General features: G+C 44.0%; 1 protein-coding gene across 1 annotated transcript; it reads left to right on the top strand.

The window, feature by feature from the left end:
* Positions 1-10,947: 10,947 nt before the first annotated feature.
* Positions 10,948-16,147, top strand: nipa1 (NIPA magnesium transporter 1). The gene is made up of 5 exons (XM_071342251.1): positions 10,948-11,414; positions 11,680-11,727; positions 11,927-12,017; positions 13,533-13,693; positions 15,134-16,147. The coding sequence occupies exons 1-5, from the start codon at positions 11,282-11,284 to the stop codon at positions 15,643-15,645; spliced, it is 945 nt and encodes a 314-aa protein (XP_071198352.1). The 5' UTR covers positions 10,948-11,281; the 3' UTR covers positions 15,646-16,147.
* Positions 16,148-17,150: the final 1,003 nt, after the last annotated feature.

Below are 17,150 nucleotides of genomic sequence, written 5' to 3'. Positions count from 1 at the left end.
AGAAGTGGCTCAGAGTAGAGACCCTCCCTATACATACTCCATTAGATTAGAGGACTAATGTGTTTATATGAGAGACTCTGGAAATGATGGAGCTGTTGGTCTGATTCCAGGAACAACCACACACAGTCATTCCACAGCTCTGAGAGAGTCAACCATGTTATAGAGGACCACTCCCTCTGCTAATAGAAACCAGTATTTGTCAGATAATTCGTTTGGAAATTAAAGACGATCTTGAATAAAACAAAAGGGATTTATCATCTACATTTAAAAAAATCAAATAATAAAACTGTGGTTTTGAGTTGCTCAACCTAAACTTGTAATTTACAGTGGTTCTATAGAGATCACCCTAAACTTGTAATTTACAGTGGTCCTATAGAGATCACCCTAAACATTTAATTTACAGTGGTTCTATAAAGATCAACCTAAACATGTAATTTACAGTGGTTCTATAAAGATCAACCTAAACATGTAATTTACAGTGGTTCTATAGAGATCACCCTAAACTTGTAATTTACAGTGGTTCTATAGAGATCAACCTAAAGTTGCTGAAAGTGTCTGGCTTCATGTAATTTCTTAAAGACAGTCAGAAAGTCAAAGGGATGAAAAATCTTTATTTTATCTGTCAGGTCATAAGGGCCAAGGTGCAGCGTAGTAGGCGTACATTTTCTTCTATTTAAATGAACACCGAACAAAAGGAGAAATGGCTGCCTAAATATGATCCCCAATCAGTAAACAGCTGTCTCTGATTGGGAAGCATACCAGGCCAACATAAACCATTAATCACCTAGATGACCCACTGGTGCGTATAGCCTGCATCAATGGTACCGGTTCGATGACACAGCTAGCACAGGACGCACTGGGCTGTGGAAGCGTACATCTGGGCGAATGCGAGGAGCAGGCACAGATTGCACCGGACTGGTAACACGCTCCTCCAAACGCCTGCGTTGTCGCTTACTCCTCGCCAACTCCATTCTCCGGTATCCCTCCTCAGACTGTTCCATCGACTCCCAGGCGGGCTCTGGCACTCTCCCTGGGTCGACCGACCACCTCTCTACCTCCTCCCATGTTGTCACTGGTTCACACCTCGGCTCCGCCGACCACCCCGTGTGCCCTTTCCTTGTGGCCGCGAACCCCGGCGTCGTCGCTGTTCTCCTCTGTCTTACCGGACCCTGGGCCTGCCGTCCTGTACCTTGGCCTCTACTCTGGATTACCGACCTCTGTCTTACCGGACCCTGGGCCTGCCGTCCTGTACCTTGGCCTCTACTCTGGATTACCGACCTCTGTCTTACCGGACCCTGGGCCTGCCGTCCAGTACCTTGGCCTCTACTCTGGATTACCGACCTCTGTCTTACCGGACCCTGGGCCTGCCGTCCTGTACCTTGGCCTCTACTCTGGATTACCGACCTCTGTCTTACCGGACCCTGGGCCTGCCGTCCAGTACCTTGGCCTCTACTCTGGATTACCAACCTCTGTCCCACGCATCAGGCCACCAGTGCGCCTAGTAGTGTAGGTAGTAGTGTAGATAGTAGTGTAGGTAGTAGTGTAGGTAGTAGTGTAGATAGTAGTGTAGGTAGTAGTGTAGATAGTAGTGTAGGTAGTAGTGTAGATAGTAGTGGTGTAGGTAGTAGTGTAGGTAGTAGTGTAGGTAGTAGTGGTGTAGGTAGTAGTGTAGGTAGTAGTGGTGTAGGTAGTATTGTAGGTAGTAGTGTAGGTAGTAGTGTAGGTAGTAGTGTAGGTAGGTAGTAGTGTAGATAGTAGTGGTGTAGGTAGTAGTGTAGGTAGTAGTGTAGGTAGTAGTGTAGGTAGTAGTGTAGGTAGTAGTGGTGTAGGTAGTAGTGTAGGTAGTAGTGTAGATAGTAGTGTAGGTAGTAGTGTAGGTAGTAGTGGGGTAGGTAGTAGTGTAGGTAGTAGTGTAGGTAGTAGTGTAGGTATTAGTGGTGTAGGTACTTGTAGTGTAGTTAGCTGTAGTGTAGGTAGTCGTGTAGGTAGCTGTGGTGTAGGTATTAGTGTAGGTAGCTGTAGTGTAGGTATTAGTGTAGGTAGCTGTGGTGTAGGTATTAGTGTAGGTAGTAGTGTAGGTAGCTGTAGTGTAGGTAGTAGTGTAGGTAGCTGTAGTGTAGGTATTAGTGTAGGTAGCTATAGTGTAGGTAGCTGTGTAGGTAGCTGTGGTGTAGGTATTAGTGTAGGTAGCTGTAGTGTAGGTATTAGTGTAGGTAGCTGTGGTGTAGGTATTAGTGTAGGTAGCTATAGTGTAGGTAGCTGTGTAGGTAGCTGTGGTGTAGGTAGCTGTAGTGTAGGTAGCTGTAGTGTAGGTAGGTAGTAGTGTAGGTATTAGTGTAGGTAGCTGTAGTGTAGGTATTAGTGTAGGTAACTGTAGTGTAGGTATTAGTGTAAGTAGCTGTAGTGTAGGTATTAGTGTAGGTAACTGTAGTGTAGGTAGCTGTAGTGTAGGTATTAGTGTAGGTAACTGTAGTGTAGGTAGCTGTAGTGTAGGTAACTGTAGTGTAGGTATTAGTGTAGGTAGCTGTAGTGTAGGTAACTGTAGTGTAGGTAGCTGTAGTGTAGGTATTAGTGTAGGTATTAGTGTAGGTATTAGTGTAGGTAGCTGTAGTGTAGGTATTAGTGTAGGTAATTGTAGTGTAGGTATTAGTGTAGGTAGCTGTAGTGTAGGTATTAGTGTAGGTAGCTGTAGTGTAGGTAGCTGTGGTGTAGGTAGGTAGTAGTGTAGATATTAGTATAGGTAGTAGTGTAGGTAGTTGTAGCTGTAGTGTAGGGAGCTGTAGTGTAGGGAGCTGTGGTGTAGGGAGCTGTGGTGTAGGGAGCTGTGGTGTAGGGAGCTGTGGTGTAGGGAGCTGTAGTGTAGGGAGCTGTGGTGTAGGGAGCTGTAGTGTAGGGAGCTGTAGTGTAGGGAGCTGTAGTGTAGGGAGCTGTGGTGTAGGGAGCTGTAGTGTAGGGAGCTGTAGTGTAGGGAGCTGTAGTGTAGGGAGCTGTGGTGTAGGGAGCTGTGGTGTAGGGAGCTGTAGTATAGGGAGCTGTGGTGTAGGGAGCTGTAGTGTAGGGAGCTGTAGTGTAGGGAGCTGTAGTGTAGGGAGCTGTGGTGTAGGGAGCTGTAGTGTAGGGAGCTGTGGTGTAGTCTACACCGCTGAGATGTAGTGGGCTGTAGAGGGCTGTAGTGGGCTGTAGAGGGCTGTAGTGGGCCGTAGTGGGCTGTAGAGGGCTGTAGTGGGCTGTAGTGGGCCGTAGTGGGCTGTAGAGGGCTGTAGTGGGCTGTAGTGGGCCGTAGTGGGCTGTAGTGGGCTTTAGAGGCACTGGAGGAGAAACAAATTGTTGTTCCGCTAAAGGACGGAATAGTCCTTGTTGGGCACAGACCGCGACGGATAACGGCGGGCGACTTCACAGGCGTATTGATGGATGGCGTTACACTACAGCATCGCATATTAATAACAGATGTATATCTAAGAAATACTGTATTAAAGTAGATGATGATGAGGGGAGTGTATCAGAATGCAGAGTTCTTGTTCTGTAAGGTTGAGTTCATCGGTACTGTTGTAGAAGAGGTGATACCAGCAGTGGCTGGTCCGGGCTGTAGTCTAGACAGGCAGGGTAGAACACATTTCTAAAGGACAGACACTCCTTTAGAGTGTCCAGCTGCGTGAAGGCAGACAACATTGCTTTCCAATTCAAATTGAATACTGTGCTTATCAATAACGCACCCTCAACGATACAGCTAGAGATTTATTTTAATCGATTGTGACGTTCATTGAACATGTATTGTTGTTCTGGAACGTAGCCCTTTTTCTTTGTGTTCTGGAACGTTGCCCTGTTTCTTTGTGTTCTGGAACGTAGCCCTGTTTCTTTGTGTTCTGGAACGTTGCCCTGTTTCTTTGTGTTCTGGAACGTAGCTCTGTTTCTTTGTGTTCTGGAACGTAGCCCTGTTTCTTTGTGTTCTGGAACGTAGCCCTGCTTCTTTGTGTTCTGGAACGTAGCCCTATTTCTTTGTGTTCTGGAACGTAGCCCTGTTTCGTTGTGTTCTGGAACGTTGCCCTGTTTCTTTGTGTTCTGGAACGTAGCCCTGCTTCTTTGTGTTCTGGAACGTAGCCCTGTTTCGTTGTGTTCTGGAACGTAGCCCTGTTTCGTTGTGTTCTGGAACGTAGCAATGTTTCGTTGTGTTCTGGAACGTAGCTCTGTTTCTTTGTGTTCTGGAACGTAGCCCTGTTTCTTTGTGTTCTGGAACGTAGCCCTGCTTCTTTGTGTTCTGGAACGTAGCCCTATTTCTTTGTGTTCTGGAACGTAGCCCTGTTTCGTTGTGTTCTGGAACGTTGCCCTGTTTCTTTGTGTTCTGGAACGTAGCCCTGCTTCTTTGTGTTCTGGAACGTAGCCCTGTTTCGTTGTGTTCTGGAACGTAGCCCTGTTTCGTTGTGTTCTGGAACGTAGCAATGTTTCGTTGTGTTCTGGAACGTAGCTCTGTTTCTTTGTGTTCTGGAACGTAGCTCTGTTTCTTTGTGTTCTGGATCGTAGCCCTGTTTCCTTTGTGTTCTGGAACGTAGCCCTGTTTCTTTGTGTTCTGGAACGTAGCCCTGCTTCTTTGTGTTCTGGAACGTAGCCCTGTTTCTTTGTGTTCTGGATCGTAGCCCTGTTTTCTTTGTGTTCTGGAACGTAGCCCTGTTTCTTTGTGTTCTGGAACGTAGCCCTGCTTCTTTGTGTTCTGGAACGTAGCCCTGTTTCGTTGTGTTCTGGAACGTAGCCCTGTTTCTTTGTGTTCTGGAACGTAGCCCTGTTTCTTTGTGTTCTGGATCGTAGCCCTGTTTTCTTTGTGTTCTGGAACGTAGCCCTGTTTCTTTGTGTTCTGGAACGTTGCCCTGTTTCGTTGTGTTCTGGAACGTAGCCCTGTTTCTTTGTGTTCTGGAACGTAGCCCTGTTTCTTTGTGTTCTGGAACGTTGCCCTGTTTCCTTGTGTTCTGGGTGTTGGGTTACTGGTGCTGGGTGCTGGGTTATTGGTGCTGGGTTGTGGGTTACTGGTGCTGGGTTATTGGGTTACTGGTGCTGGTAGTGGGTTACTGGTGCTGGGTGGTGGGTTACTGGTGCTGGGTAGTGGGTTACTGGTGCTGGGTGGTGGGTTACTGGTACTGGGTAGTGGGTTACTGGTGCTGGGTATTGGGTTATTGGTGCTGGGTAGTGGGTTATTGGTGCTGGGTATTGGGTTATTGGTGCTGGGTAGTGGGTTATTGGTGCTGGGTTATTGTAATGTCTCTTATCGATGGCGGTTATGATATCGTTTAGGACCTTGAGCGTGACTGAGGTGCACCCATGACCAGCTCTGAAACCAGATTGCATAGCGGAGAAGGTACGGTGGCATTGGAAATGGTCGGTAATCTGTTTGTTAACTAGAATAGCAGTATCGACTATCATAATGTCGTGACGTTGTATTGATTGTGACGACTGCTGTTCATCGAATGATTAACTGTTTATAATTACGTGATTCAATTAATCAGGTAATCATTAACTCAGTAACCTGAGGCACCATGGGAAAAGTTCATTTGTAATGAGTGTCCGTTTCCCAAATTAACTCAAAGAATATCAGAATATCGATTCTACAACAGTCGCCAATTAATTAATTTCCTCTACAGTCTCATTATGAACGTTGCATAATTCGTTGAATCTGCACAAACCCGAGTCTCACTAAATAAGAAACAGGTCCCTAGCGGACCAACACAATATGACACGTTACACAAAATGGGGATTTATAAAGAGAGTGCATGTGAGAAAAGCACACTTGGATACATTTGTAAACTATGCTTAGTTTAGCCCTAACACCTTACCCCAAACTGCCGCTCTTATGGGGCAGAATATAATGATGTAATTACTTGTCGATGGTCTCCGATGGGGTGTCCCTTCGTGGACCGAGTTCACCTTCTCCTCTGATGTCAGCACCTCTTTGGTTACCGCAACTCTCTGATTGTCCACAAGATGTCAGTGTCCTTTCTCTTAGTGGTCTGTTTCCTCACCTTTGTTCTGAAAGTGGGTCTTCGGAGTACGTTTCCAACCTTTATGGCAAGTTCTCTGGGCGTATGTAGTTACGAGTCAAGGCGTCAAGGTTGTCCTCTGATCAAGTTTAGACAACTAATTTCACAGTTCACTTTTACAAAAACATTCTCTTTGATCTGGACATTTTACACACAATGTACAATATGTAAACATGTGCATATTATGGAAACTCTTCAAGTTGCAATGTTTTCGTTATAACGTCGTCATTTAACTTTTAATAACATCACAAATACGACATAAATTTTCATATTCCATCTATCGTTATTACCATTTTAGCTGATTAAATATTTGTCCCAAAGTCCATTTATCGCAAGTTACCGTTCTGAGTTAGATTCTCCATAGGGCCCACTCACACATTCCAATCCTTCACACTGAAAGGACAAAGGATTTGGCCATGCACGCCTCCAACTCAATCATCAAGTTTGCAGACGACATAACACAACAGTAGTGGGCTTGATTACCAACAACGACGAGACGGCCTACAGGGAGGAGGTGAGGGCCCTCGGAGTGTGGTGTCAGGAAAATAAACTCAGCAAAACAAGCAAAACAAAAGAGATGATCGTGGACTTTAGGTAACAGCAAAGGGAACACCCCCCTATCCACATCGACGGGATAACAGTGGAGAGGGTGGAAAGTTAAGTTCCTCTGTGGTCATAACACTGACAAACTGAAATGGTCCACACACATAGACAGTGCATCTTCAACCTTGGGGCGGCAGGGTAGCCTAGTGGTTAGAGCATTGGGCTAGTAACCGAAAGGTTGCAAGTTCAAACCCCTGAGCTGACAAGGTAGAAATCTGTCATTCTGCCCCTGAACAAGGCAGTTAACCCACTGTTCCTAGGTCATCATTGAAAATAAGAATTTGTTCTTAACTGACTTGCCTAGTTAAATAAAGATCAAATAAAAAACCTCAGGAGGCTGAACATTTTTGGCTTGTCACTGAAAACCCTCACTAACTTTTACAGATGCACAATTGAGAGCATCCTGTCGGGCTGTATCACCGCCTGGTACGGCAACTGCTCCGCCCATATCCGTAAGGCTCTCCAGAGGGTAGTGAGGTCTGCACAACGCATCACCGGGGGCAAACTACCTGCCCTCCAGGACACCTACACCACCCGATGTCACAGGAAGGCCATAAAGATCAAGGACAACAACCACCCGAGCCACTGCCTGTTCACCCCGCTATCATCCAGAAGGAGAGGTCAGTACAGGTGCATCAAAGCAGGGACCGAGAGACTGAAAAACAGCTTCTATCTCAAGGCCATCAGATTGTTAAACAGCCATCACTAGCAGAGAGAGGCGGCTGCCTACATACAGACGATATCATTGGCCACTTTAATAAATACAACACTAGTCACTTTAATAATGTTTACATCTCGCATTACTCATCTCATATGTATACTGTATCCTTCACTATCTATTCTTTACCATCCATTGCAGCTTAGCCCCTCTGTCACTGCTCATCCATATATTTTATACTGATATATTCTCATCCCATTCCTTTACTAGATTGTGTGTATTAGGTTTTGTTGTGGAGTTGTTAGATATTAGGTTTTGTTGTGGAATTTGTTAGATATTACCTGTTAGATACTGCTGCACTGTTGTATCTAGAAGCATTTCACTACACTCACAATAACATCTGCTAACCATGTGTATGTGACCATTAACATCTGCTAACCATGTGTATGTGACCATTAATATCTGCTAACCATGTGTATGTGACCAATAACATCTGCTAACCACGTGTAGGTGACCAATAACATCTGCTAACCATGTGTATGTGACCATTAACATCTGCTAACCATGTGTATGTGACCAATAACATCTGCTAACCATGTGTATGTGACCAATAACATCTGCTAACCACGTGTATGTGACCAATAACATCTGCTAACCATGAGTATGTGACCAATAACATCTGCTAACCACGTGTATGTGACCAATAACATCTGCTAACCATGTGTATGTGACCAATAACATCTGCTAACCATGTGTATGTGACCAATAACATATGCTAACCATGTGTATGTGACCATTAACATCTGCTAACCATGTGTATGTGACCAATAACATTTGATTTGATTTTGTCTGCTGCCTTACGATTTACAGTGGGCATGAGGTGTCATAAACCCCCCCCACCTCTGGTGGGTGTGAGAGCTATCTCTGTAGGACTGTGGTCCAAGGTAACCTGACTCAAACAGGCCAGTCATGACAATTAAATAACATTAACACTAACCCCACAACATGATCCCGCCCCGCCCACAACATGACCCCGCCCCACCCACAACATGACCCCGCTCCGCCCACAACATGACCTTGTCCCGCCCACAACATGACCCCGCCCCGCCCACAACATGACCCCGCCCCGCTCACAACATGACCCCGCCCCGCCCACAACATGACCCCGCCCCACACACAACATGACCCCGCCCACAACATGACCCCGCCCCACACACAACATGACCCCGCCCACAACATGACCCCGCCCCGCCCACAACATGACCCCGCCCAACAAACTGCTATGACAACAGGACAGCCATGAGGTCAGTCAGCACATGTATCAACAATTAGTTGATGACTTTTCATCAGAAACATAAACGTGCAATTTATACTCATCTAATTGGTTGCAGTAGTTCACCATGAAGTCAGCACATGTTATGTATTAGCAATCAGCAGATAACTTCTCCATTGAACTCTCACAAACAGATGAATGATCATTCAGACATTCAGAGCTCAATCTGTATTTGATAGGAGTCCTGTGGTATGTTTGAGACACTGTCCTCAACCAGGTCGGTATCAACTGCTTCATGTAGTTGTATTGAAGCATACAATGGGTTAGTGTAACGGATGTGAAATGGCTAGCTAGTTAGCATACAATGGGTTAGTGTAACGGATGTGAAATGGCTAGCTAGTTAGCATACAATGGGTTAGTGTAACGGATGTGAAATGGCTAGCTAGTTAGCATACAATGGGTGAGTGTAACGGATGTGAAATGGCTAGCTAGTTAGCATACAATGGGTTAGTGTAACGGATGTGAAATGGCTAGCTAGTTAGCATACAATGGGTTAGTGTAACGGATGTGAAATGGCTAGCTAGTTAGCATACAATGGGTTAGTGTAACGGATGTGAAATGGCTAGCTAGTTAGCATACAATGGGTTAGTGTAACGGATGTGAAATGGCTAGCTAGTTAGCATACAATGGGTTAGTGTAACGGATGTGAAATGGCTAGCTAGTTAGCTGTGGTGCGCGCTAATAGCGTTTCAATCGGTTACGTCACTCGCTTTGAGACCTTGAAGTGGTGGTTCCCCTTGCACTGCAAGGGCCGCGGCCTTTGTGGAGCGATGGGTAACGACGCTTCGTGGGTGACTGTTGTTGTGTGCAGAGGGTCCCTGGTTCGCGCCCGTGTCGGGGGGACGGTCTAAAGTTAAACTGTTACATTAGCAAATGTCTAACAACTTTTAATATGTTTTATGGAAAAAAGGGTTGGAAATATGTGTTTCCATAATGACAATCTAAATAGCCTACCTACAACTGGTCAAATGTTGTCACGATGTGCACTCGTGCTGCCTCGTCTCCTCTCACTCACACTCAGTGCTGCCTCGTCTCCTCTCACTCACACTCAGTGTTGCCTCGTCTCCTCTCACTCACACTCGTGCTGCCTCGTCTCCTCTCACTCACACTCGTGCTGCCTCGTCTCCTCTCACTCACACTCGTGCTGCCTCGTCTCCTCTCACTCACACTCGTGCTGCCTCGTCTCCTCTCACTCACACTCGTGCTGCCTCGTCTCCTCTCACTCACACTCGTGCTGCCTCGTCTCCTCTCACTCACACTCGTGCTGCCTCGTCTCCTCTCACTCACACTCAGTGTTGCCAACTTAGCGACTTTTAGGACAGCCAATAGCTACTTTCCTTACTGAGGAGTTGGCAACACTGCTCACACTCTGCTGCCTCCTGCAGCGCTCAGTCTCAACACACACCTCTCACTCAGCAACAGCCTCCTAAAATAATGTTGTGTTTACCTGCGAGTTTTTCTTTATTTCTATTAGCGTCCCTACAGTCCTATCACCGGCGTTGCTGCCTTTATAAATCGTCCACGTTGGACCCATATGATTGACAGCTAAACAGCCAAGGCATGAAAACAGATGAGGTAGCTAGATATTAGCCTCGTCACGGGGCGTTTTCGAATTAAAAGCCTCCTGCATTCCTCCCTTGAAGTAGCGTAATGATTGATCTGATATATGTGTAAGCACATACCTTTCCCCTATCCATCAACCAACAGGTGCATCCCATATCGGAAATGGTATCATTATAAATGAATTGATACAGATATTGATTTGCTATCCTCTCCCTGACTTTGTAGATGTGTAGGCCTAAATGTTGAATAGACTTTTGATTAGATATCAATGTGCCATTATGTGACTGATACGTACCTGCCGGTTAGTCTTTTCACCGATATTCTTTAAATCATCCAGAATAAAACTCTTTACTTGCATTGTCGACGACAACCTATGGAGGGCGCTATATGCAGTGATACCAACGTAGCAATTGTGTTGCTAGATTTAGCAACTTTTCAGACTACCCTGGCGACTTTTTTTTCAAACAGCACCTAGCAACAAATGTAGCTACTTTTAAAAATGTATTTGGAACTTTTAGCAACTTTTGAAAATTGACTCAAACGCTAAAATGCACGCATTTTCACTCTAAATGACACAAAAACAATTTTCTGTCACAACACACGTGCCTGGCTGCAAAGGTGCATTATGAGTGACAGCAGCAATTTCAGCAAATTGCAAATCATTGTTGTCTGACTGCAGCAGCAGTAGTACTGGTTCGACGAGCCAACCCCAATGAATATATTTGGTCACGAATGTTTGATCTTGAACAGAACTTACAACATCAATCAACATGTCTACAATCAAAATAGTACAGAAAAGAGTGGGAACAGAAAAGAGTGGGAGTCGGTACCTGAACAAATGTCTAATCATATTTTTTGCCAGTCAATTTGAGTAACGTTATTGTATATTTTACGTAATGACGCAGTTTTACGTTATCACGCAATGACATCACAACGTGATTTAGCAACTTTTAGCAACAAATCAATCTGCGTCTAACAATTTACCCTGAAAATTAGTTTGCAACACTGGCTATATATATGTAAAGTGTGCTTTGGACTTGCCTAGTCACACATTTAATTTAAGCCCACCATTTGTGTCACTTATGGGAAAATGTGTGATCAATGATGACTTCAGAAATTAGAGAGACTTCGCCACCAATTGCTGCTGGTGTATGGATAGCTGTCATATCAAGTTTCATCAATGGATCGACGTTTGTGCTTCAAAAAAAGGGAATATTACGATCCCGTAAAAGAGGTAGAGTGTTGGGGGGGAAAATCCCAAGTATAATCATGTTTGTAGGGTCATTTGTTGGCTACAACGTTGTAAGATCCTCAGACACAGTAAATACATCATCTCTTAAAACAACTATATTCGGTTCCTTGTGACTGGTTCGCGATTTTCCTGCAAAAAAAAATGAATGCTGCTTTCGTGGCAAAATTATAATTGGACATTGGAAATCAGAGGGTGACTACTGTACTGTTAATAACACAAACACTGCATGTATTTCATTATTTTTTAGGTGGGTCCTATCTAAAAGATGGCGTATGGTGGAGCGGCACACTCTCCAGTAAGTAGCCGAGCTAACAGTGCCACCTGCCATTTATTAGCTGTAGTACATCCTCATGGATAATTCTGTCACACACCCTATTTAACCTAATAATAAAGACATTTTACTACTACATTAACTATCACTACTCACCGATTGCGTTTATTTCATTGATCATATTTCATGAATTCCATTGACCTCTGAACTCTTCCCGAACAAGTGATTGTGGGACAGATTGGGAACTTCCTGGCCTATAACGCAGCCCCTGCTGTTGTGGTCACACCTTTAGGAGCCCTGGGGGTGCTGTTTGGGTGAGTTATTGTTATCATTCAGTGTGTGACTACTATTGTCTTTTGTTTTCTGGTGGGAGTGTTTACAGTGATGTGATGTTTGTTACAGTACAGGAGTGTTTACAGTGATGTTTGTTACAGTACAGGGGTGTTTACAGTGATGTTTGTTACAGTACAGGAGTGTTTACAGTGATGTTTGTACAGTACAGGGGTGTTTACAGTATGTGTACAGTACAGGAGTGTTTACAGTGATGTTGACAGTACAGGAGTGTTTACAGTGATGTTTGTTACAGTACAGGAGTGTTTACAGTGATGTTTGTTACAGTACAGGGGTGTTTACAGTGATGTGATGTTTGTTACAGTACAGGGGTGTTTACAGTGATGTTTGTTACAGTACAGGAGTGTTTACAGTGATGTTTGTTACAGTACAGGAGTGTTTACAGTGATGTTTGTTACAGTACAGGAGTGTTTACAGTGATGTTTGTTACAGTACAGGGGTGTTTACAGTGATGTTTGTTACAGTACAGGAGTGTTTACAGTGATGTTTGTTACAGTACAGGAGTGTTTACAGTGATGTTTGCTACAGTACAGGAGTGTTTACAGTGATGTTTGTTACAGTACAGGAGTGTTTACAGTGATGTTTGCTACAGTACAGGAGTGTTTACAGTGATGTTTGTTACAGTACAGGAGTGTTTACAGTGATGTGATGTTTGTTACAGTACAGGGGTGTTTACAGTGATGTTTGTTACAGTACAGGAGTGTTTACAGTGATGTTTGTTACAGTACTGGGGTGTTTACAGTGATGTTTGTTACAGTACAGGAGTGTTTACAGTGATGTTTGCTACAGTACAGGAGTGTTTACAGTGATGTTTGTTACAGTACAGGAGTGTTTACAGTGATGTGATGTTTGTTACAGTACAGGGGTGTTTACAGTGATGTTTGTTACAGTACAGGAGTGTTTACAGTGATGTTTGTTACAGTACAGGGGTGTTTACAGTGATGTTTGTTACAGTACAGGAGTGTTTACAGTGATGTGATGTTTGTTACAGTACAGGGGTGTTTACAGTGATGTTTGCTACAGTACAGGAGTGTTTACAGTGATGTTTGTTACAGTACAGGGGTGTTTACAGTGATGTTTGCTACAGTACAGGAGTGTTTACAGTGATGTGATGTTTGTTACAGTACAGGGGTGTTTACAGTGATGTTTGTTACAGTACAGGTGTGTTTACAGTGATGTTTGCTACAGTACAGGAGTGTTTACAGTGATGTTTGTTACAGTACAGGGGTGTTTACAGTGATGTTTGCTACAGTACAGGAGTGTTTACAGTGATGTGATGTTTGTTACAGTACAGGAGTGTTTACAGTGATGTTTGCTACAGTACAGGAGTGTTTACAGTGATGTTTGCTACAGTACAGGAGTGTTTACAGTGATGTTTGCTACAGTACAGGAGTGTTTACAGTGATGTGATCTTTGCCTAGCTAGCTAACTGCACGCCTCTCTGTTTTGATCACTAAAATGGTTGCTTTGTGATCCAGGGCTGTTCTGGCCTCCTATATCCTCCAGGAACAGCTGAATGTCCTGGGGAAGCTGGGCTGTGTGTTGTGTTGCTGTGGTTCTGTCGTGCTCATCATTCACTCCCCTAAATCCGAGAGCGTCACCTCTAGTCTGGAGCTGGAAGACAGGCTTACTGATCCAGGTGGGTGGGACCTGGTATTACATCCCAAATGGATCCCTATTCCCTATATAGTGCACTACTTTAGACCAGAGCCTATTCCCTATATAGTGCACTACTTTAGGCCAGAGCCCTATTCCCTATATAGTGCACTACTATAGACCAGAGCCCTATTCCCTATATAGTGCACTACTTTAGGCCAGAGCCCTATTCCCTATATAGTGCACTACTTTAGGCCAGAGCCCTATTCCCTATATAGTGCGCTACTTTAGACCAGAGCCCTATTCCCTATATAGTGCGCTACTTTAGACCAGAGCCCATAGGACCGATAGGGTGCTATTTTGGGACACATCCATTCACTGCTCTTATATGATCAGATAGGTCCATTTCACATAGTTTCCATGTTATTTGTGTAACAGTGCATTTAACTGTCCTCGTCAAGAATCCTTATTAATGTTGTTGAAGAGGGGTTCTTTATCTGCTTGAATGACAATGGAAGTTGTAGATTACCGCCTAAATAGACAAACCCAAAAGTAAATATTTTTCATGAGATGGCCGTAAACAATAACTAATAATGCGGCATTGTTCTAGAAAAGTCTGGGACCTTTCTGTTAAAAATAGTTATACATTGCTGAAGTGTACTCCCTTTTGAGGACTAGTACCAAATATTATGAAAAATCATACATCATTTTTTTCCCATGTTCAACAAGAGTGGGGTAAATATGGCTTGAAATGATTCAAATGCTTTCTAAGTATAATGACAATCTAATTACTTACTATAAGATTTCACCTTTCTTATAACTGTAAAATAAGTATGATCATACTTAAGTGACAGTACAAAATTGGCACCATTTCATATAACTGATGACAGAGAATGTTCTGCCCTGTGTCCTCTGAGATGCCCAGACACCATTCTGCATCACTCTGTTACCAAGACAAAGTGGTCTTGTTCCAATTCTACAAAATTATTTTATATATTTTCATGTTGAGAGCTCCAAATCCGTCTTGAGAAAAATCACTGGGAGATGTTCCTTTAGGCTCTCCCCTTTCATATTGAAAATGGGGCTCCGAGGTTCACAGCCAGAGGATATTCAATCCTTTGTTTGGATGGGCCAGGACAAGGGACATGTCTGAGCCTGAACCGGGAGAGTCAGCTCCTCGCAGGCAGCGCCTAAACCGGGAGACTCCGCTCCTCGCAGGCAGCGCCTAAACCGGGAGACTCAGCTCTTTTGCTGTATGGGCTAACCACTTTGTACATTTCCGTGTACAAAGCACTCTGTGAACGGTGCAAAGTCAATTGCTGTGACCTCAATTGACGTTGCACCGTTCACAGAGTGCTTTGTGCACGGACATGTTAGTTGGAACCGGCCCAGACCTGCTCAAAGTCCTCTAAATAAGGACTTTACATCAAACTTCAATTGAGAGTAATTCTGAGGTGTGTCTGAATGTTTTCTCTCCGTGCAGTGTTCGTCACCTATTCCTTGTTGGTGGTCCTACTACTGGTTGTGCTGATCGTGTGGGTGGCCCCAGCTCACGGCACGTCCAACATCATGGTGTACGTATCCATCTGCTCCCTCCTGGGGAGTTTCACAGTCCCCAGCAGTAAGGGTCTGGGCCTGGCCGCCCAGGATGCCTTCAGCGGGGGTCCTTCCAGCAGCCGAGCCCTAGGTCTCTTCCTGGGTCTACTGGGAACCCTGTCCGTCAGCATCCTCGTCCAGTTCACCTTCATCAACAAGGCTCTGGAGCACTATAGCTCCAACATGTTTGAAGCCATTTACTACGTGACTTTCACCTCTACGGTCCTCACAGCTTCGGCCATCTTGTTCAGAGAGTGGACCGCGGTGGGTTTAGTAGACTGCCTGGGCATGCTGTGTGGGCTAACCACGGTGGCCGTAGGGGTCCTGCTGCTTCGCTTCTCCTCAGAGGCCTCACTCACCTGGAAGCAAGCTGCTAAAGGACCAGATAAAAGGGATTAATCAGAGGCTTGTCCGTCTCAGGGAGATTAATGCAGTGTTTATTGGTTAATTTGGGGCCACATTTTTTTAAAATATTGAATAACATATATAATTGTATTGTGAATTGCATTGTATCTAATAAAATACTTGAATGTAAGTGTAAGAATCTTACTGTGGATTTGCGAACAACATATCTGTTGTGTAATATTTTGTTGCTCGCCATTCTCAAGGGCTCAATGATCGGCATATGAAGTAATGTCCTGTTGTGTTCAAACACTTAAAGTAGCATTGTTGCTGTTGAATGTGCTAGATGTTTGCTATTGTAACACTTGTCAGTCAGTGTCAATCCATGTGGACTGGCTGTAACTTAAAGAACCTAACTCAGGTGCCGATTGAAAAGTCTAATTTCATTACAACTTACAACATGTGGTCAACCTTGTCAGTACGGGGTCATCTTTTATAATTAAGTGAAATTAACTCAATGATTTTTGTAATTTACTACAATAAAAGTCAAAAAAAATTATTCTTATCTTGTGACGTGTTTGCAAATGCAGTTAACCTCCAACAACTGTGCCGATGACGTGGCAGTCGATTAGGCATCTCCCGTGCATCTCTTATTCAGAGAGGGTTAAATGCATTCTGTGTTGCAACTGACTACGTATCCCCTTTCCCTTCGCGGGGGAGAGGAGTTGAACCACTTAGTCATTTCACTACAGCAGACCTTATAAATATGTGGATCAGATTATGTGGTCTAACACACACATAACAGGTTATAACCGCTACCCACACGTCCTCTTTGTGAGAAACTGTACCAAAATAACATTTTATTATTTTAAAGTCTTCAGTCCCTTCATGTCCACTGACCATTCGGTTCATTTGTAAAACCGTAGAACTTTGCCTATTCACACAAGCATCGTGGGCCATTGAATTATTTAGAGAGTCATTCTAGACAGTCACAACAGTGCATGTTGTGTGGCGGGGGATCTGGGACTCTTTTTTTTGTCACGTTGGGTCTTAGGACTCACAAAGGCTGGAGAGAAAAGTGGAACAACATTTTGGTTGTATCTCTGCAGGTAATGTTAGATATTATTCTCACTAATTCAATAACTGTAGTTTATTATATTTTGATGTGTGTTATTGCAGCTCTGAAGAAGCACTGTTTGTTGAATATCAGAACAACTTTATTTGGTGTTTTACATATAAATACAGTATGTTACGATAAGAGTATGATATTTTACCTTTATTTAACTAGGCAAGTCAGTTAAGAACAAATTCTTATTTTCAATGAGGGCCTAGGAACAGTGGGTTAACTGCCTTGTTCAGGGGCAGAACGACAGATTTGTACCTTGTCAGCTCGGGGATTTGAACTTGCAACCTTTCATTTACTAGTCCAACGCTCTAACCACTAGGCTACCCTGCCGCGGTATGATACGGTATGATACGATACGGTATGATATGATACAGTATGATACGATACAGCATGATACAATACAGTATGATACGATACAGCATGATACGGTATGATA

The sequence above is a fragment of the Salvelinus alpinus genome, chromosome 15, assembly GCF_045679555.1.
Source record: "Salvelinus alpinus chromosome 15, SLU_Salpinus.1, whole genome shotgun sequence".
Lineage (NCBI taxonomy): Eukaryota > Metazoa > Chordata > Actinopteri > Salmoniformes > Salmonidae > Salvelinus > Salvelinus alpinus.
This window is presented reverse-complemented; position numbering and strand designations above follow the sequence as displayed.